Here is a 21,790-nt window from a genome sequence, read left to right as displayed (position 1 = left end):
ACAGGGGGTAGAGATCCTGGGAGTCCAGGAACACAGAAGAGTCCACACTGGCGACAAGATAGTTTACCACCAAGTAGAGAAACGCACGTTCATCACTGCATCTGCGGGGCGAAACGGGGCCCAGGCTGCAACAGGGGGTGTGGGAATAATGCTGGGTTCTCTGGCGCGCAGAGCTCTCCGACGGGTACACAAGCACACTGAAAGGATCCTCATAGCTGAGTTTGCAGGTAACCCAGTAACAACAGTCATAGTGGTGTACTCGCCCACTAACACGGCACTACCTGAGAAGGTTGAGGAGTTCTATGAGGACCTCACAGAAGCAGTCCGTGGTGTCCCAGCGCACAACTTCCTGGCAATCCTTGGCGACTTCAACGCCAGGATTGGACAGGAGGATGCACCATTCCCATACCATGAGTCTACCAACCGCAACGGCACATACCTCAAAGCCCTTCTCATGGAACACCAGCTCCTGGCAGCGAACACCATGTTCCGAAAGAGAACAGGGAAGAGATGGACTTTCAGAGACCGAGCCTCAAGGCCTGGGGAGCTACCTAGGCTATACCAGTTGGACTACATCCTAGTGAGGCAAAAGTGGAGGAATTCCATCCTGAACGCTGAGCCATACAGCACGTTCAGCTCTGTAGGCTCTGACCACCGTGTGGTCTCCATGAGGGTACGACTGAGCCTCAGGGTCCCCAAGCCAAGCCCCAAGATTCGGCATGACTGGAAGGCATTCACGACCAATCCGGGCCTCCAAACCAGGTACTCGGAGGAAGTCAGGAAGCGCTTTCGGCAGCTGGATAGGGGAGAGGAGCCCAGCCGTGAATATGGGAGATTCATCACAGCGAATGAGGAGGCGACCAGACTGTGCGTGCCAGTGCTGAACAGAGTAAGAGCACCACCACGGTCCAGACACCCGAAGGTTGTAGCAGCACGAGGCAGGATGGAGGAAGCACGACTCAACTTTGAGCGTGAACCAACAGAGGAGGGTCGCGAGACACTGAACGAGGCCAAACAGTCTCTCTTCAGCACCTACGACGCCATCAAAGGGGAAGAAGTGATGGAAAGTGTGCGAAGAGTGCAGGCAGCGCAAGGTGAAAGGCAATACGGGGAGGCCTGGAAGGTAATAAATGAGATGACAGGGCGGAAGAGGGCCAAGGAGGGCCAGGTGGAGGGACACAGTCCAGAGGAGAGGGTGGCAACATGGTTCGACCACTTCCAGAGGCTCCTGGGAACATCAGTGGAAGAGGGAGAGGAGGAAAATATACCGACAGTCCTCCAGGGCCTGAACATCGACGATGGACCCTTCACAATCAGCGAGCTCGCCAGGGCAAAATCCACCCTAAGAGAGGGAAAGAGTGCTGGGCCGGATGGCATACCCCCAGAGGTCTTGAAGAACTGCGACCTAGACAACCTCATCCTAGACTTTTGCAACAATGCTCTACAGCACAACAAGCAACCTGAAATACGGTCTCTGTCTAATATCATCCCGGTGCCTAAAGCTGGAGACCTCTCAAAGCCAGACAACTACAGAGGCATCAGCCTGACATGTATCACTGCTAAGGTCTTCAACCGAATGATACTGAACAGGATACGGCATGCCATCGACCCTCACCTGAGAGAGAACCAAAATGGTTTTCGAGAGGAGAGAACAACCGTAGCACAGATCCTGGCATTAAGGAGATTAATAGAGGAGGTGAAAAAGAACAACCTAGCAGCTGTACTGTGCTTCATTGACTTCAAAAAGGCTTTTGATTCTATCCACAGAAGCAAGATGGTGAAGATCCTTGAGGCCTACAATGTCCCTCCCAACATTCTCCGGGCTATCGAGACCATGTACGCAAAAACAAGGGCCAAAGTGGTGACCCCAGATGGCAGCAGTGAGGTGTTTGACATCCGAGCTGGGGTAATGCAAGGAGACACCCTAGCCCCCTACCTCTTCATCATAGTTCTAGATTATGCGCTCAGGAAAGCCATAGGGGGACGGGAACAAGAGCTTGGCTTCACGCTAACACCAAGGAGGTCAAGACGGCATCCCGCAGTAGTTCTGACAGACCTGGACTATGCGGACGACATCAGCCTGCTCTCCGACAGCATGGAACAAGCACAAGAACTCCTGAACAGGGTGGAGATAGAGTGTGCCAAAGTTGGTCTCAGGCTAAACGCTAAGAAAACTGAGGTTATCACCTATAACCTACCTGATCACTCACCTCTGACAACAACAGAAGGAGCTGTGTTGAAGGAAGTCAAGGACTTCAAGTACCTGGGCGCATGGGTCGACTCAACTGAGAAAGACCTTAAAGTAAGGAAGGCACTCGCTTGGAGGGCCCTGAACGGCATGAACAGTGTATGGAACTCTAACCTCCCCCGCCAAATCAAACTTAGCTTCTTCTTTGCAACGGTGGAGTCTGTTCTCCTCTATGGCAGTGAATGCTGGACCCTGAAGCCAACCCTGCAGAAGTCTCTAGACGGGTGCTACACTAGAATGTTGCGTGCAGTACTCAACATCAACAGGAGTGCACATGTTACAAACGAGAGCCTGTATGAGGGAATACCAAAGGTAAGCGAGAAAATTGCCACCAGAAGAATGAGACTAGCAGGACACTGCCAAAGACACCAGGAGCTTCCAGCCAGCAAATTGGTACTGTGGGAGCCAACACACGGGCACCGGCCGCGAGGACGTCCCACAAAAACATACGTGGACATACTCAAGGAAGACGTAGGGACACAGAACACCAATGAGCTGGCCAGATGTATGGAGAACCGAGATGACTGGAAACAACGATGGAGGGCTCGTCTGAGGACGACCTAGATATAGACTAAACTGCAATAATCTATCATAGACTTCAGAAAGCAAGGTCTTGGGAAATCATCCTCTTGCTCCTCTCCTCTCAGTGTTTCACACTGGTCTGGCAGCCCTCGGGCGCCCAGGTGCAGCAAACATTTTGTAAGTGTCCACACCCCAATCAGTCTAGCCTGATGGGGTGATTGTTGGGTGGGGTCTCAATCATTGCCAGGTCACTCCCAGCAATGGAATATCAGCCATCCCATAAATATGAAAATAAACATCTCTTTGAACATAAATGATCACACAAATGGAAAATGAAAGTCATCATAATTGAAATAAAAAATATAAAGAAAATATAATGTGACTCTGGGCAGTGGTTACAATGTATCATTTTTCAATCATATTTTTTTGCGTGAAAGCTGCGAGCGGCATGCACACGCTGGTGCACGATCTGTGCACGATGGACACGCACGCGCCCATGTTAAAAGGTAAGAAAAGTATGGCAGTCTGATCCAAAAGACGATTTTGATTTATGTCAGAGATATACTCACACTAAAGGTAAACCAGTATGAAATTCATGAGACAAGAACGTATGTTACAGTATATAGAGTGATGGCATTTCACCAATAAGTTCTTTAACAGACTGGATGCCAGACATTTCCTCTGCCCCACTGTGACATATTACAAACTGACTGGTCGGACATGGCTGTGCAGAGCTCCCATGACTCACAGGAGAGAAAAAAGGCTCTGACCAATATCAAGACCATGTATCACAGTTCATCCTTGGACTACTGGGTAGCCCTAACCTCTGTGCTGATCTGATGTGTGAACTGTGTTGGCTGCTTTCTATTCTGGGTTCACCCCACGCTCTCTCTGGTATGTGTGCACGTGTGTGTGCACGTGTGTGTGTGTGTGTGTGTGTGTGTGTGTGTGTGTGTGTGTGTGTGTGTGTGTGTGTGTGTGTGTGTGTGTGTCCGACCGTGTCATTTTCAGATCAGGTCATATACATGAGTTCATCTCATTCCACCAAATTAGCACCCCACTCTGTTCTCTTATGAACAAGAATGTCTGGATACAGAGGAATGGATGGATGGATTTGGCAAGACACGGAGACAGACAGATACGGTAGCTTATCAGATACGCATGGAAGAATTTGCATCTCCATTATAAGCATGAACACATCCATTTTAAGTGCTTGACTTAAGGATGCAATTGAGGAAAATAATAGAATAAAGGAAAACAGAAAACACACATACAGTAGTACACTAATATTATTATTTACCATGACTATCTTTTTCTTTCTGCAGGGACATTGTGATGTGACTCTTGGTCAGGTCAACACAAGAGACATAACAAGGTCACATGTGGGATGAAGGCTCATGTGGAATGAATGCACTGCTTGTAATTCCATTGCACATGGGGTCTATGATGACTTACGAACATAACCTGGCTCTATATGCAAAACCGCAGGTGTGTTCAAGATGGGTAAGGCTTTCTAGGGATTCAATCTGAAGCTAAAGGGACAGAAATGTAGATGAAAGCGCAATGCAGACACATACAGTCTATTAACACTAGAACTGATGGACTGAGTGGATGTGCTACTGTGCTAAGCCATCCTATTAGGCTATTAGCACCTATTTCACTGTGCTCCCTGGTTCAAACTGTCACCGTTACATTATCTCCATTGTGGAGAACCACGTTTCCAACAGCTGATGATTATGTTTGATGTCAGCCTTTCAAACGCCTTCTTGTGAGTGGGAGTGAACATAGTGTGAGCTCGTTGGATACTGTAATACTCTTTTCTCATTGCTTTACTGCATTTTCTCTGCCAGGCAATTGCCATGTTGTGGGAACAAGTTCTCACATTTGTCCTTCAGTTTCCCTAAAATGGCCTGTTGGCATTCCTAATTCAAACAACTTGCTGAACCCTGATGATAGCAGTGGCCTTAGTTTCAATGAAGTATGTCAGCAACGCTAACAAGACTTTTTAAGGAGACTGGCACTGTCCGGGAGACAAAGTGGAGAGTTTTTCTCCCCATAATGACACAAGTATGTGCCAAAAGAAACATACATCTACTGTATAATTCACCATATCAAGTATGGACCATTTCAAGCAATCCAGTGCTGTATATATTATAACATTAGTAACGACCACTCTGGCAGGTCAGAACAACTTTCAGGGTGAAATGTTTTAGTTTCAAATCGAAAGCAAGGGAATCACGTGTGCGAAATGTGAACCATAGAGTAGAATCTATAGTAAAATAAAATCTTGTTTATTGTAAAATCCAAACGTAATCACAAAGCCAACCCAGCTTGTCATCTTTGTCACCAGCTATGTCGTTACTAGGCAACTGTAAGCTAAATGCTGGGAAGCTGCAAAGAGCACAATAATGAGCTTCACGATCAAGACTGAACTTGAAATGAGGATACAGACTTATATGACAGAGTCGAAGTGGGGAGAGTGAAAGAGAGCCCCTTTTAGTTTGATACATTTTAGTTAGATTTATGCGAAAATAACTATTTTGCCCTGGCACCAACACATTCTACCAGAGAGTGTACTGTAGGTTGGGGTGTGAAGTTCCTACTGCTGCTGGCTATTATTGTTCTACCCTACCAACAACTACTAGGCTACAACAGCGGTATTGGGTACTATTACAGTAGCAGCAGTGTGTGATAGTATGGAAACGCATGCTCGTGGGCATGCAAGTGCACGCCGGTGCATGCGTTATTGTGCTTGTGTGTGATTCTGCAAAAAAGGAACTGTAGGAACGCTGTGGTGTCATGTGAAGCGACCAGTGCACCCCTGGTAGTGATACACAACATCGTTCAGATGTTTGTTTCTGACAACGTTCATGTAGCAAATTTTATGTTATTGGATCATACTGTAAATTAAAAATGGCATTGAATATTCTTCTTGGTGACAACATTTTAAACATTACCTGCTCTGTTCTTTCAGAATTGCTAGCAGCCTGGCTCTAAGGATGGCCGATTTTGGTGACCTTTAAGCCCTTTGCACACAGGACAGTTGCGTTTTCTTTCGTTTGCGGCATGAATAAAACGCATTTGATTTGGTGTGCAAGGCTATGCGGAATCGGAGCTGCGGATCCAAAAAGGAGTCATAAAAGGAGTGATGAGTTTTTTACCGCATGCGACAAGACGCACAAATCGAACTGGTTTCGATCGAGAAAAAAACGCACGGCGGCAGCCACTCGTCGCACGGCTAATTCGGAGCCAGTGTGCATGAGGTCATAGAGAATCATTGTTTTCTTTTCCAAAAATTATATTGTCTGTTTTATCCGTGCGGTTAAACGCGCCTGTGTGCAAAGGGCTTTACTCTGACGCCACACTTAGGCCAAAAGGCACTTTGTAGCTTTTATTTGTTTTTATTATGGAAGACGGAAGTTGATTTTATTTTACTTGAAAGCTTTTGCAACATTTACCCAAAATGATCCAGAAGAATCGCTCTGTGGAAACCTGGGATCTGCAATGCATCACTCCTTAATCGGGTAGTATAAATTATTTAAGGACCTCTAGATAGTAGATTTACACCAAGACAAGGCCATTCCTTCTCTTTTTAGGGTTGTTTGTTCTTGTTCCCTCACCTGGTGGAATGTGGGGACACCTGCAGGCCAGAAGAGTGGTTTCAGATGGTAGCTTGTATGATGAGTGGAGAGTTGTCTTCCCTCATCCACTGGTGACCTCACCAGGATGTGAGTAGAAGCTGAGAATGGATAAGGAGTCACATTAATTCAGAAATGGGCCCCTGCTGTGTTTACAAGCCAAGCAGTGATGGAAACAGTAGTGTAAACTAACATGCACATGCAATGAACACAAAAGCTGCATTAACAAGTGCTTCAATATAAAACTGAAGTTAGCTTGTGGAAGTATTTATTTTTTCTTTCTATGTTTAAAGGCAAGATGCAGGTCAATGTGTTCATGGTTCTTTATTGTTATAACTTATATGCATGTGGGTCACCTTCCTACAGTACTACAGTATGTGTGACTGAAGTCCAGGCTCCCATGGCCTGTGTGTGTGCCTCAGAATCAGTGGCCTACTGACCTGACAGAAGTCTGAGGTCATGGCGTAACATGTGAGTTCTATCATGGCTAAGAGTTCACGCGTCAGGCCAGATGTAACATTGACCCGTCTGTGCTACTAAATGACCTGCCTCTTATCACAAGCTGTACGCTCTGTTAGAGTTGGCCAACTTGGCCAGAGGCTGACTCACTGCTCTCGTCTCTGCTGATTCTGTTTTCCCCAGTAGATCAAATCAAAAATGTTAATATTACATTTTCAGACTTGATTTATATTATTTGACAAACAACGCACGCACGCGTGAGGTTTTTCAGATATCTGGCAATAAGAAAGTATAAGCAACTGAAGCAAGAGATACATTTTTCCACTTCAAAACAACTATTCTTATTTTTCTTATTGCCTTAACTGAACTAAAACGCTTTCATTATAGCAGGCAAAAATGTTCAATAGAGACAGATAATATAAGGATAAAGTGTGCAAATCTGCATCTATCCTGCAGTAGAGCAGCAGGACTGCCAATGGAAAGATCTATATTATGTTGAAAAAAGCTTTAACCTATAGCACCATAACAGAGGAATTATACTTTAACTCATGTGTTGCATAAAGGAACATATACTGTATATTATTTAAATCCACTAAGACCTGAGGCCAATTCTACAAATGTCTAAATCTGATTAAAACATGTTGCTATATCAGTGGTGCTCAAACGTTCTTCGTGTCAAGGACTCTAATTATTGTATTTGGTCACCGTCCCCCATCTCAAAATATTTTGTTTCAGCCAGGGACCACCAGAAGCAAAGATTTGAGTAAAAATGTTTGCTTAAACATATTTTTTTAAAGTTTTAATGGGTTAAACATGACAAGCCGCTTACACCACCCGTATAATACGTGTGAGTGAAATCTGAGAAAACATTTCCCTCACCAGTTTAATCTGTTATATTGAAATACATCTAAACCAGTACCATCCAATTAGCACAGTAATGTTTAACCCCTACCTGCCCAGCCTGTTGATGCAGACTACAGTATAACAGCTGACAGTGGTGATGAAGATGAGGTGTTACCTGCCCCAGATGTTGGTTCATCTGTCCCTCTGCAGTGTAATAAAATAAGAACATGGGGGAGAATTAACTTTGATGTGTTCTTTGTACTGATCAAGCACATACTGCACATTTCTAATGCCGCCATAATACGAGTTTGAAAATGTGTTACCCTATTGGTATAACAATAACAAACTTGGTATACTAGTAAGACACCTCAGTCGCGCCACAGTAATGTGGACATCAGGGATGTGGACATCAGGGATCTCCATATATAGGCATAAAAGGGATTTGTTCCCCTGGCATCACAGGGATCTCCATATCTCCATATGGGCATAAAAGGGATTTGTTCCCCCTGGTATCACAGGGATCTCTCTAACAGGGCATCATTAATATTGATGACATCAGGGAACTCCATTTATGGGCATAAAAGGGATTCTGTTAGTGTGACATCACAGTGAAGCCAGAGCGTGATGTCAGAGCGGCAAACCGATTCTGGTTTAGTGGTTCAGAGACATGATGACATCATGATGACACATTTTTACAGTCTAAGGGTTTGCCGTGACGAGAGCATGAAGGCTGCAGTCTTATCAATTGTGGGCGTTTTTCTTTATTTTTCTTTTCTTTCTTTTTTGGTAAGTCACCTCAGGGTGACTTGCGACCTCAGGGTGACATCACTGGCCAGTGATGTATATGGGACCAGTTACTCATATATGGAGACCCCTTCATGATAGTTATGCTATGTCAAAACATGCCCATATATGGACAATTACCAAATATGGGCATTCCCATTTATGTCCTTAATATTGATAACATAATATCCTTAATAATGTCCTTAATATTGACAATATAGGAATCTCCATATGAGTAACTGGTCCCATATACATCACTGGCCAGATGGCCAAGAAATGGCGCGACCTCGCCCAATATTAAGGACATTATTAAGGAGCTACGAGATTTCTCAGGGTATAAAAGTCCATATATGGTCATTCCCAGAAAAAGAAAACAACCTTTTATGCCCATACATGGAGATTTCTGATGTCATAAATCCCAGGCCGAAAATGAGAATGTTAGGGTACCCCCTTATGCCCATATATGGAGATCCACAGGCATCAAACCAAGGCCCTAACTCACCAAGGCCCTGCTTGGCATTACTTACGTACGTTTTATGCCCATATATGGAGATTCCTATATTGTCAATATTAAGGACATTATTAAGGATATTATGTTATCAATATTAAGGACATATATGGGAATGCCCATATTTGGTAATGTCCATATATGGGCATGTTTTGACATAACATAACTATCATGAAGGGGTCTCCATATATGAGTAACTGGTCCCATATGCATCACTGGCCAGATGGCCAAGGGCGAGGTCGTATGTCACCCTGAGGTCGCAAGTCACCCTGAGGTGTCTTACTAGTATACCCTGAGAAATCTTGTAGCTTGTCTGACTGTCAATACAGGAAGTGATGTCACGTGACATCCTTTTTATGCCCATATACGAGTCATTCTGTACCACATCACTGTGACTCACTGACATCACGTGACATCACTTCCTTTACTGACAGTCAGACAAGCTACGAGATTTCTCAGGGTATTCATGGGTTGCATTTGTAGTCCTAAACTGGCCATATTGAGGACCAACACAGGTGTTCAATTTGTCTGATTGGCATAGAACCAATGTTCTACGTTAATCAAAACACCTGTGTTGGTCCTCAAAATGGCTGGTGTAGGACTACAAATGCAAGCCATGAATAATGCGACCTTCGGTCACAATAAGCCTGACCCGTCTACAACGACACAGGAAGCTGGCAAGGGAGTCTGCCAGTGCAGTAATCTATACCATTGCTTCTCAAAGTGGGGTCCCGTCCCCTTAGGGAGTTCCAGGGGGTCCTCCAGTGCATAGCTAAATGATAGTTAGGAACCAAATGGACCCATGGGTAATTTGTACATTCTCAGAGTTAAATTAAAATAGATTTGACATAAAAATAGAAATTGGAGTACCAGAGATAGAAATTCCATTGAATGGGGTTCCGTAGCCTAATGCATGTTAAACTGGGGGTCCTTGAAATTAAAATGGTTGAGAATCACTGCTAGAGGCATAAAACATCTGAATAGGGGACCACCCTATGTTCCCCTGGTTCTATGTTCCCCTCTCTATGTTCCCCACCTCACAGCATTAGTTTTAGTGAGGTTAGGGTTAGGGGTAGGTTTAGGTGGTAAGAAAGTGGGGAACATAGAACTGGCGAAATGGGGTCCGTCCTAGTAATAAGTGTCAATTTGGGGGTCCTTGACATGAAAAGGCTTGAGAACCACTGACATAGTCCAACAGACTTGTTTGCTAATTTATTACACAAGTGAAACGATAGTTCCTCGTCGTGCTAGTTTGAAACAGCATTTTAAAACTCTTGTTGTTGTAATGTGCACATAAAGGACATTTATATAATATATATTTATAGAAAAAGTGATTTTGTGTTTCATGCTCCTTTAAGGATGAGTTTGTCACACGAGTCACGAGAACTTTATATAGCATAGGTTAAGTTAAATTAGTCCTAGTCCTACCAGTAATTGTTTCTATGCTGCTTGTAGATGACATTTCACTACATTTGAAGTTACATATAGCAGCTATTGTTTTGGACGCGCCATGGCTAAATGTACACCGAGTGGAGCTTATTATTGCACTAACAATTCTTATGTAACGTTAATCTATTTGCGGAGCTCTAAGATAGGCTACTGATCATATGCAGCACAAGTTTGTTGACTTCCTAGTTCCTATGGAGGAAACGATCCAATATACCAAGTGAAAATAGCCGATCTAAAAGCTCACAACGCGTCGCATATCGTGTGGCTATATTTTCAAAAGAAAGAAACTCACGAAAAGGAATTTCCTCTGGAGTGATCTTCATCAATTTGTTGCAGCCTACAGGTAACCTCTCTTCATCAATAAATCAGTTTTTCCCCCAGACAGGTCCTTATAGCAGCGCAGAGAAGAAAAATTACTATTTTCATTCCAGAGGGAGGAGCATTGCCTACTGTTGACAGGCATGCCAATGAACTATATTACTATTAGCTAGCTCTATTCCTAAACAAACAGAAGCTTTATTTGTTCATCTTGTAGCTGGGAAACGTTTGCAAAGTCTCCAGAGAACAGAGCGAAAGCGGTGCTACACTGGGGAGGAAGGGGGAAATGAAATCAGACTTTAACCAAACGTACGTCGACTCGTGTAGTCGTAGTAGTATCACTATCAAAGGAGTCTGATGACACCTAGTGGATATATGAGAGAAACACGTGTCAGTGTCGGAATCGTAATACAATCCTGGATATATTTTGATTTTAACGAATAAAAACGAGAGAGCGGATGCTGGCGTACCGCATTGGACACTAGATGCGCCGCCATCTTTATTGTAGTTCGGAGTTGGACATGAGTTGGACAGGATCACATTATAGGCTAATAATATATATGACTATACTACTAGTGTTGTCTACCTCTCTCCATCGGGAGAGGGAGACAACAGACAATTTATGGATTGCAGCTTAAACTTTACATTTACAGCATTTAAACAACAGTTGCCAGGACAATATCCCATAGGACACTAGTTTAATGGCTGCCTTCATCCCTAAACACATAACATATTTCTGCTATTGCTCACATCATGTTATTTTTGTAAACATACCCAAGGCCCAAGCAGACGTTTCTTTCTGTTGCCATAACCCACATTGGACGAGCCACTGAGCCAGGGAGGGAGTCAGCTCCACACACACCTGTTCATTCACACCTGTTCTAATTGATTTGGAATCAATTAAGAAAACATGGAATGGATCAAAGCTTCTTTGGGAGGCTAATGGAATTGGCTAAATGTGGCCACCAATACATTGTGGGCCCAGGAGAATTATGGGCACCCCAAGTATAGTGGGTGGGCACCAGAGAAGTCTGGGCCTAGGGAGCCTACATGGGTACCAGATACATATTATAGTTAAATCCTTTAGTCACACTAGGGTCCCCTGGGTGCCATACTGTTGCTCCAGGGGACAAATCATAATTTGATTTGATACATGTATGTTGTTTATTTAGGCAGTTAAAAGACAAAGAATAACCTTAAAATAAACATACTGTAGTAGACCTAAAAGTTAGAAAGTAATACAAATTGAACAGCCTCAAACCAATACAAATAACTCCATAGAGCACGGACATTTGCATAATAGAAGTTTAATAACATTGAGAAAAAAAATCCAAATAGAAAATACCATGTAAATAAAAATACAAAAACAAAAACCTTCGACAATTGAGGTCTAATGTTTCTACAATTTCTACAAATAGATACGAAACCTGTATAGCCGATCCAGTCATTTTGAGGCATAAACAAGAAGTTGAACTGCATTTTCACATCATGTATATTTTACTTTTCTCTCTCTCTCTCTCTCTCTCTCTCTCCCCCTCTCTCTCTCTCTCTCTATATATATATATATATATATATATATATATATATATATATATATTATATATATATATGTATATATATACGTACACATACATTTATATGTATACCTTATAAGAATCAGTTGGTATAATAACTTCACTGTTTTTGGTCAAATTCATTGTGGCCACCAGGTGATGATGAAGAGCCGTATAACCCACACTGCAATAGAAACCATGTTACTCCCTGCAGCATCATTTCACATTACATGAGGGTATACAAGAAGAACAGAAAACACATTCATAATAGATCACAAAATTGAATTGCTCTGCATGAAAGTATATTTTCCAAACACTTTCATCCATCAAGCCTTCCTGCCTTGTGAGTGCACATAGTCTGCATACTGTACATATTTCGTGTGGGTGGCCCTTTATTCAATTCTTTATTCAATTCAGATACCCCACCCATTGAGCTATACATGTAGAGCTGTAAACAGGCTATACATATATGTCCATAATTGATTTAGCTGTACCAAAGGTCAGAGAAGAAAATAAAAGGATATTTAAATTAGTGTTGAACTTAAAGTGTGTGTGTGTGTGTGTGTGTGTGTGTGTGTGTGTGTGTGTGTGTGTGTGTGTGTGTGTGTGTGTGTGTGTGTGTGTGTGTGTGTGTGTGTGTGTGTGTGCGCGCGTGCGTGTGTGCGCGCGCGTGCGTGTGTGCGTGTGCGCATGTCACATGTGTAGGCATGAGCACAGCATCACTTTTTCACAACGTTCTCCATGTGTATTATGCCTAGATTTTATTGCTCTAAACAGGCTATACATATCTGTCCATAATTGATTTAGCTGTACCAAAGGCCAGATAATAAAATAATAATTACATTAGTGTTGAACTTGAAGTGTGTTTGTGTGTGTGTGTGTGTGTGTGTGTGTGTGTGTGTGTGTGTGTGTGTGTGTGTGTGTGTGTGTGTGTGTGTGTGTGTGTGTGTGTGTGTGTGTGTGCGTGCATGTGTGTCACGCATGTGTGTCACGCATGTAGGCATGATGAGCACAGCGTCACTTTTCTTTAACAATGTTCTACATGCTGCCTTACATTTGTATTATGACTAGATTTGTCAATGCAATGTCAGCAGGGTTTTCCAATCAAATTACATTATGCTATCCAAAGTAGAAAGCAATGACCATAACTGGTTATACAATTTCTTCAGCATTAATCAGAAAGAATCAAATCAGATGTGTTTCAGTGCAGCACCAAGGATTTGTTCTCTCCCCCTCCCGTTGAATGAAGGCGCTCTGTCCATAAATTGACTTTCACTTTAATGAGTGGAGAGGCAATCAACAAGAAGTGATGCCAGGCATAGTAATAAATTCTGCAGGAATACTAATTGGGGTTTTGAAGGGTCAGAGGACTGAGCCTGTGACATAAACCACATTGTCACATGCTATTGAAATTGTCGCCCTGAACTGAAACTCTTTATCCGATACGGCAATGCTTTGCATCATCGACAGAATCAACATCTTCTATTTGCTAACAATGTTCAGAGAATTTGATACAATGGAATTCATATAGTGTATACCTTCAAAATGTCTCTTAAAGGGGCAGAATGCCTATGCTGTAGGGCACACATTATACGTCCGGGACCTGGCCCTGTCATCCTCAAAGGAAAACAACACGAGAAAAAATTATAAAAGGCAAATGCATTTAACACGATTCCAATTGTTTGTATAGTTGTTTGTCCTGCATTCCACTTATGCAGGTATTCAAATGGTTAATTACATTTTCAAAATTGATTGTGAAAAAGTCCGCCTTCCTCCCTATATATGTGTTTCATCAGTGACCTATAAGAGGCACATATCAGACAACTGTCAAGATATTAATAGGTAAGCTTTGTTTAAAAGTAGACACTGCCTTGAAGTCGATTGTTTTATGTAAATACAATTCTCATTGTAACCTCAGAGTGACACATACTGTACAGTACCTCTGTAAATAAGAAATAGAAAAGGCAACATTTGTAACAGACACTTGTTTTGTGAGGCAAAGGACCCAGGCCTTCTGGCCTGGAAAATAGCCTATTGTAAAGCAGTCTGTCATGTCAACCAAATTCATGCAGGTTTAACATCATTCATACATTCAGCACTACTGTATGTATTCAACTTTCACGTCCGTTGTCCAATGTTGTGGCTTTATTGAAGCAGTTAGGTCCTCTAAGAAATACTGCTCACACCTGCCATAGTGTGAGTTAATCTCATTCTTCATGATTGAGAGAAACACCCAAACAACTGGTTGAAATGGATATTATGTTATTAACTGGTTATCATAATGACTGGTTACTATGCTGTAGGTTCTGCTAATTAAAACATACATTTTATAAAACCTCTGTACAACGTGGGTGGGTTGAAACAAATGTAAAGATTTCATCATCCATTATGAACATTGCCAGGCTGGGACCACAACAAATCAATTTTTGTTCCGCTGAATCTTAATTATTGCTAATCACAATTAACCTACCAATACATTATAGGTATGGTTAATGGAGAATTGGGGCCCAATTGACCATTCTCAACAAAAGCCACAGGCTGCAGACACGGAATTCTATAATAGAGCTCAGCGATCAGAGGAGAGGGGAGAAACACAGGCTAAAAACAAAAGAATTTGTCTAGAGGGGAGAATTAGATTCATCAGGAACGTTCTGCTGCCATGCAGCCAAAGACTGGATCACAGGAGGATAATTCGCAGAAATCAGGCTTAGTGAAAAAAAGAAAGAAAAAGAAAAGAGGGAGACAGAGAAAGAGAGACAGAGAGAGAGAGAAAGAGAAAGAGAGAGAGAGAGAGAGAGAGAGAGAGAGAGAGAGAGAGAGAGAAAGGAACAATCTCAATAATAAAAGTGTTAATGAAATTGGGGGGGAAAAGTTTTTTTTCCTTTCATTATTTCAGTTGTATTTCAGTACATGAAATTGCTAATTATGTCAACAATGATTCCGTAAAATTGTTATCTCCAGAAAAGATTTGCTCATGCCTTTTAAACCGTGCAGCATTTTTAAATGAATTAATTAGCCGATCACAGTAATTACTGTTTATATTGTTGTTAATGAGCCCAAAGGCAAGCGAGCTGCACTCATCCAAATTACGCTCATGAGGCACAGAGCCAAGAAAAGGTCCAAACCAGAGCACAGCATGTTACAGTGAGCATTCATTCTATGTGACTTCCTGTTTAAGAGACAACCAGGAAGAGAACATTGTTACACTCTAGCAGCTTGCTGTATTATTCTTATTACATTTAATACAATGATTTGTAACTCAGAGAAGGTAATTCATACAAAAATAACATTTTTTTTCCTGATACAGATCCCAGTAAGATATTAGCTACTATGGAGTTGTCTATTAATTTACAGTAGGAACATTATATTGCTATAAACATGTAATTTCATCATTGTTTTATTCACATTTCATATTTTCTCTTTTTGTCTTTCTGTCAGGCATCTTGTATGAATATATATATTCCTTCTCAATCTGTCAAACTGGTCTGACATATAGGCTACTGTCTTGCATCAAGCTCACATATTTGATCATATAATATCTGAAAAACAATAGCAGTGGTGTAAAAAGCTACTCACATTTTTTACTTAAGTAAAGGTATCAATACTGCAATGTAGAAATACTCTGTTACAAGCAAAAGTCTGGAATTCAAAATGTACTTGAATAAAAGTATGAAAGTATTGGTATGAAATACCAAAAGAAAAAGTACAACAAAAGTTTTGGAAACTGGAAATACTCAAGTAAAGTACAATACCTCAAAATTGCACTTAGGTAGTACTCAAGTAAATGTACTTAGTTACTTTACACCACTGAACAATAGCACATGTCTTTCCTGCTTTGGAAATGTCTCAACAACTTTGACATTGGCATCTCAATTTTAGGCTGGTCATAGACGGGAGAGAAAAATAGATATAGAAAAATAGATTTAGATCTAATGTATAACTTTTTTTTCTCCAAATTACAGATCTACAAGCTGACAACGCCTCATGCTGCTCTGTGATGTGAGATGATAAATTAGATTATGGAATATATTTGTTTCAGAATTTGCAGTAAAGTGGTTCAGTGGTTAAGTGGTTAAAATGAATATGTGCGCTCTGTAGATAATTCTCCTTGGCTCTGTAATGATGTTCTGTGCAACACCCACAGAGCTGTGGTCTTCCATTGCTGACATCAACATAACAGTAGACTATAAAGTGGTGCTATAGTGTACCGTGTGAACTGAGGTCAAAGCATATTATATTACACTGTGTAGCAGAAGAATACAAACATTTATTTGTCTGCGGACCCGCGTCTGAAAATATTTCGTGCCAGGGACCCCCATTCAAGATTTGTGTTGTTAAAATGTAAAAAAAAAAAAAGGGTTTAAATTATTTAAGATTTGGTTTGGAAACAGCAGATCTACAAGCAAACAAACGTCGCAATACAGTAGACCTGTTTGCTTATTTCTGTCGCAAAATCTGGCAACACGGCTGTGTAGAGATAGACTGATGCTGCTGCTACTCCCTGCCTGTGTTGGTCCAGCTATAACCCTTCATCTCTGTCGCTCTTTATAGACAATCACTCTCCTCCTCTCCTTTACCCCCCCCCCCCTCTCTCTCTCTCTCTTTCTCTCTCTCTCTCTCTCTCCCCCTCTCCCTCTCTCTCTCTCCCCCTCTCCCTGCACACCTCGACCATCCTCCCATCCCCCATTCCTCCAGTCCTCATCACCTAATAGCACTCTGTATGGATGTCAAAGGGCCCATTTGGCCTGTCAAGGTTTTAGAATGTTTGGTGTGTCATGTGTGTGCGTGTGCATGTGTGCGTGTGCGTGTGTATGCGTGCGTGTGTGTGTGTGAGTGGGTTTGTGTGTGTGTGTGTGTGTGTGTGTGTGTGTGTGTGTGTGTGTGTGTGTGTGTGTGTGTGTGTGTGTGTGTGTGTGTGTGTGTGTGTGTGTGTGTGTGTGTGTGTGTGTGTGTGTGCAGGTGCATGTGCGTGAGTTCTTTTGGTAACATTACCGTTATGTGAAATAAAGAAAAGAATACAGACAGACATATAGACAGATAGAGTATAGATAGGCTAGAGAATACCAGAAGAGTCGCCAGAAAGAAACTCGCCTGGGCGTATGGTTTATGCCTTTTGATTGATTGATTGAGGTATTTATTAGAAGTTTTGGATAGGAAAGGGTACAGTTTCATGACAGTACAGTTCACTGATACAATGTCAACTAAAAGGAAACTCCGGTAAGGCAAGGCTTATTTGTTATTTTCCATTGAGATCCTTAAAATCCTTATATACTGTACCTCTGTAAAATATGCCTAACCTTAACCGGATAGATAGATAGATAGATAGATAGATAGATAGATAGATAGATAGATAGATAGATAGATAGATAGATAGATAGATAGATAGATAGATAGATAGATAGATAGATACTGTTTCTTTGGGATCACACAGAGTTTATGAAGTCTTCTTGCTGCCTGCTGAAAAGAACAGCAATGGGATCTCCAGTCGCCTTAGCAACCATATATCCCCCAACAGCATCACTGAACATACACTTCTCTGTCTCTCTCAAACAGGCAGGCACACACACACACACACACACACACACACACACACACACACACACACACACACACACACACACACACACACACACACACCTACACACACACACACACACACACACACACACACACACACACACACACACACACACACACACACACACACACACACACACACACACACACACCTCTGTCTGTCTCTCTAGACACTGATGATTAATGTGAGGTTGAACTCTGTGTTGCAGAAGGCCCATCACCATTTAAACAGTATCAGTAGAAGCAGTGGCCTATATTCACATGAGAGGAAAGGTGGCTGAAGGGAAAGTAACTATTTGATGAAAAAGCTACATGAGGGCTTTCATTTAATTAATTAATGGATTGGTAAGTAGTGTTTCTGAAAGCTTTGCTTGGTGAGAACAAAGTTTGGGTACGTCTATACATGGGCCCTCAATGAGCCGTTTTCAATTCATTTTGTGTCCCCCTTCTGAATTGCATTTGACTGATACCGTAGTGTAAATATGTGTAGGGATGCCAAATCGATGGTAGCGACATACAGATGGAAGCTGTATCATCGTGTTAAGGCAAATTACTGGATATAGTCTACTGTGTGAATACTGTACTATGTTGTCAAGTTCTTTTGTTCTTCCTCCCACCTTCATTGTAGAAAACACATCTTAAATGGGAGAACAGGTGCACTATGCCAAACATGCAAACAACACCAATCATCAGGAGGAGTGATTGAGCCACAGTCTGTCTCAAACTGCTCCGACTGGGACCAGATGTATCACCAAATCCTATTTGCAGAGGGTCACTCCATGAGGTATGTAACTACTGAGCACGCACGCACACACACACACGCATGCACCCATGCATGCACGCACGCATGCATGCACGCACACAAAGACCGGAGATACAGAAGAATAGAGTGATGTGCACTGCGTCCGTCTCCAGAACTGTCAGTTTCTTAATTAACAGTCATTTCCGTAGCCTTCGCTACCAGCTGTGGGCCTGACCCAATCAGCTACACAGGAGACACAGAAGAGCTGAGATCAAGAAAATATGTTACTTCCCAGACCTGTGTGAAATTGTAGCTGAAAACACACATTGAATACCAGGAGGGGGAAAAAAACAGAGACATTTAATGTGTGTCAAAGGTAATATGTTAACTTTTGATTGTGTTTAGGATACTGAGGAATTAAACCACATCTAGTTCTCCTATTGAAATAAAGCTACAATGCTTGTTAACTAAAAATGTATAAACAGCTTTTAATTCACATGATTTAATTTTTGACATTCTAAAATTCTACGTATTCTTCTCTCTTCGCACGCACACACGCACACACACATGATATGGGCCATGTCTTGGCCATCTGGCCAGTGATATATCGATGACATCAGGGATCTTGGGGAATACCCATATATGGACTTTTACATATGTAATGTGATATCACCTGTGATGTCACAGTGACAAGGGAACCAACTCATAGACTGTAAAAATGTGTATGCACGCACGCACGCACGCACGCACGCACGCACGCACGCACGCACACACAGACAGACAGACAGACAGACAGACAGACAGACAGACAGACAGAACACAGACAGACAGACGGAGACAAGCTCCCCCCCCACACACACACACACACACACATACAAAAATAGATGGCATTTGTAAAAAGGAAAGTCATGTTTGCTAAAAATGCATATTAATGATTCATTTTATTATTTTAAAATAATATATGAATCAACTTACTTCTCTATTTTCATCTCCCTTTCTGTCTCTCTCTCTTAGACATTATCTAAATAGATGCTCTCTAATTAATGTGTGTGGCGGCCTTATTATTCTTTGAGGGTGATCTTTTCCTTTGATGAAAGGCAAAGAAGGTCAATTTTAACAGAGACCCAGGGGACAGAACAGGACAAGTAGCGACTACATCAAAGTGTGTGTGCGTGCGTGCGCGCGTGTGTGTGCGTGCGTCTGTGTGCGTGTGTGTGCGTGTGTGCGTGTGTGTGTGTGTGTGTGTGTGTGTGTGTGTGTGCTCTCATCCTGCGATACATTGTGTTGTGAGCTTGTAGATCTGCTATTGTCGGTGTACACCACCTAACGTAACAAAGTATAACAACAAGCCCTTAACCTGTTGAAAGAAAAACAATGGGAGACTTTCATCTGGCTCGTTCTATTGACTGCTATTTTCATCTGATTTATTTCAGAGGAGCCACATCTGAATTTTATTTGGATGGAACACAGAATAATAAAAACTGGGGGAATAACCATAAACTTGATAAATAGGTAGATAATAGGTAATTGAATTTGGTGCTTCATATATTACCATTATTTCATCAGAGTAACTCGCCTGAGGCCTTGTGTACGTCCTTTTACAGGGTAGCTAGTAGATTTCTAATCATCTAATTTCATTTATGCTCATAAGTTATATGAAAGCATTTGCGCTTATGCTGCAGACTAGAATGAGCATGACAGAATCCATCAATATGAATACCACATTACAAACAGCTTTGTAATTTAACAAGTAAACTATTGCTTTTTCTCCAGTAGAGGCATATTTTGAATGAATTTCAGACAGTTACAAGTTATCACTGTTGGCGTGTCGGGCAGAAACCTTGTATCTCAAAGTTTCAAACTTTTATGTTTTTTTTCTCGTTAAGTAAAGCCCTGCTTCATCATACGAGATCTACAAGCGATCTACAAGCGCACACCGCCTCGCACAGGCGAGGTGTTGTGTGCTTGTAGATCAGCTATTTTCACTATCTTAAATCACTTTTAAAACGATAAATACAAAACAAAATATTTTGGACATACAAGGTTTCCACCCGACAACAACGACTGTTTGGGCACAGTTTTATATTTCATCACACAGGTCTGCATCACACTCAGATTCTCAAAGATACCCGATCATCAGCACATTATCACTTACAAATATCGTAAAATAAATAAATAAAATATTGTCATTTGTTTGAAACAATGCAGTGGTCCGCCGCATTGTGAACTTGTAGATCTGCTGTTGTCTGCTGGTAGATCTGCAATTTCTTCCCGCTTGTAGATCTGCCATTCTCAACTTTTGCGTTGCGTATGTGACGCGTCATGAGATCTGCTATTTTCCACGCACGACACCACCATACAACAAAGTATAAATCAGCGCCCTCAATTTCCTATTTCTGTCACCAGTGTATAGTAATCAGCCTGATCTCAGTTCAGCTGTTGCAATAGGCATGACAGCCGAGCTGTTAATTCTGAAGCCAATCATTATTCAGTAGTCTGCTATTCTGTTCTAAATGTATTATGATTTCATCTCCTCTGATCGACTAGTTATTATTATTTGAGCTCCTCTGATCACTGAATTATTATGCATTGTTTCAAGCAGATGTACAATATATATCTATTTACGGTATTTATGAACTGTAAGGGACCATGTGCACTTGTGCAGGGCAGGCATTAGTTAAAAACACATTCCCTGCCACAGCCTAAGTTTCCCAAGTTTTATCCTGTCTTTCCCTGCCAAGTCCGAGTTTCCCGAGTTGTAAGTAACGTTTTCTTTTTTACACTTCCTGCTTCTGTTCAATGAACATCTCTGCAGGAAGAGTCACCAACGTCATTTGCTCTACCCCGCAATCCTTGCCCGACAGATACATCGCACTGGGTGGCAAAATCACACCGGAAGTTCGGTGAATAACATTAGAGTCTATGAGAGCCGTCTGGACAGCTCAATGAACAAAAAAAGAATCTGAACGATAGAGACCTCTATAAAATACTCGGCTCAGGAATATAAAAGAAAACATGTCACACATTGTTTTCTGCTGTGTTGCTTTTCGGTGTGTACGCTGTATAACTTTATAGAGGTATCTAAAGAGCACAAAAGTATATGTTTCTGAACTAGCTTGTAGCGTTGTGACGGTTTCCGGTTTTACCGGT

General features: G+C 41.9%; 1 protein-coding gene across 8 annotated transcripts in view; it reads right to left on the bottom strand.

The window, feature by feature from the left end:
* ncalda (neurocalcin delta a) overlaps positions 1 to 10,969 on the bottom strand; it is a 119,543-nt gene extending 108,574 nt beyond the window's left edge. For 3 of the 8 annotated variants that reach the window (XM_080738087.1, XM_080738088.1, XM_080738090.1), the window contains exons 1-3: positions 10,743 to 10,968; positions 7,820 to 7,914; positions 6,391 to 6,509 (exon numbers count right to left, since the gene is read on the bottom strand). Coding sequence is in view for 1 of the 8 variants with exons in the window: in XM_080738086.1 (XP_080594212.1) it covers positions 6,391 to 6,509; positions 10,743 to 10,773 (150 nt within the window). In the remaining 7 variants the exon portion in view is untranslated. Of the gene's footprint in view, positions 1 to 6,390; positions 6,510 to 7,819; positions 7,915 to 10,742 lie in introns of those variants that run through there. The other 5 variants (XM_080738089.1, XM_080738091.1, XM_080738086.1 and 2 more) reach the window with 5 other exon arrangements.
* Between the last annotated feature and the right edge of the window lie 10,821 nt (positions 10,970 to 21,790).

Source organism: Nannobrachium achirus, assembly GCF_963921795.1.
Source record: "Nannobrachium achirus genome assembly, chromosome: 2".
Taxonomy (NCBI): domain Eukaryota; kingdom Metazoa; phylum Chordata; class Actinopteri; order Myctophiformes; family Myctophidae; genus Nannobrachium; species Nannobrachium achirus.
The sequence above is the reverse complement of the archived record's forward strand: the minus strand, read 5'-3'. Positions and strand labels throughout refer to the sequence as shown.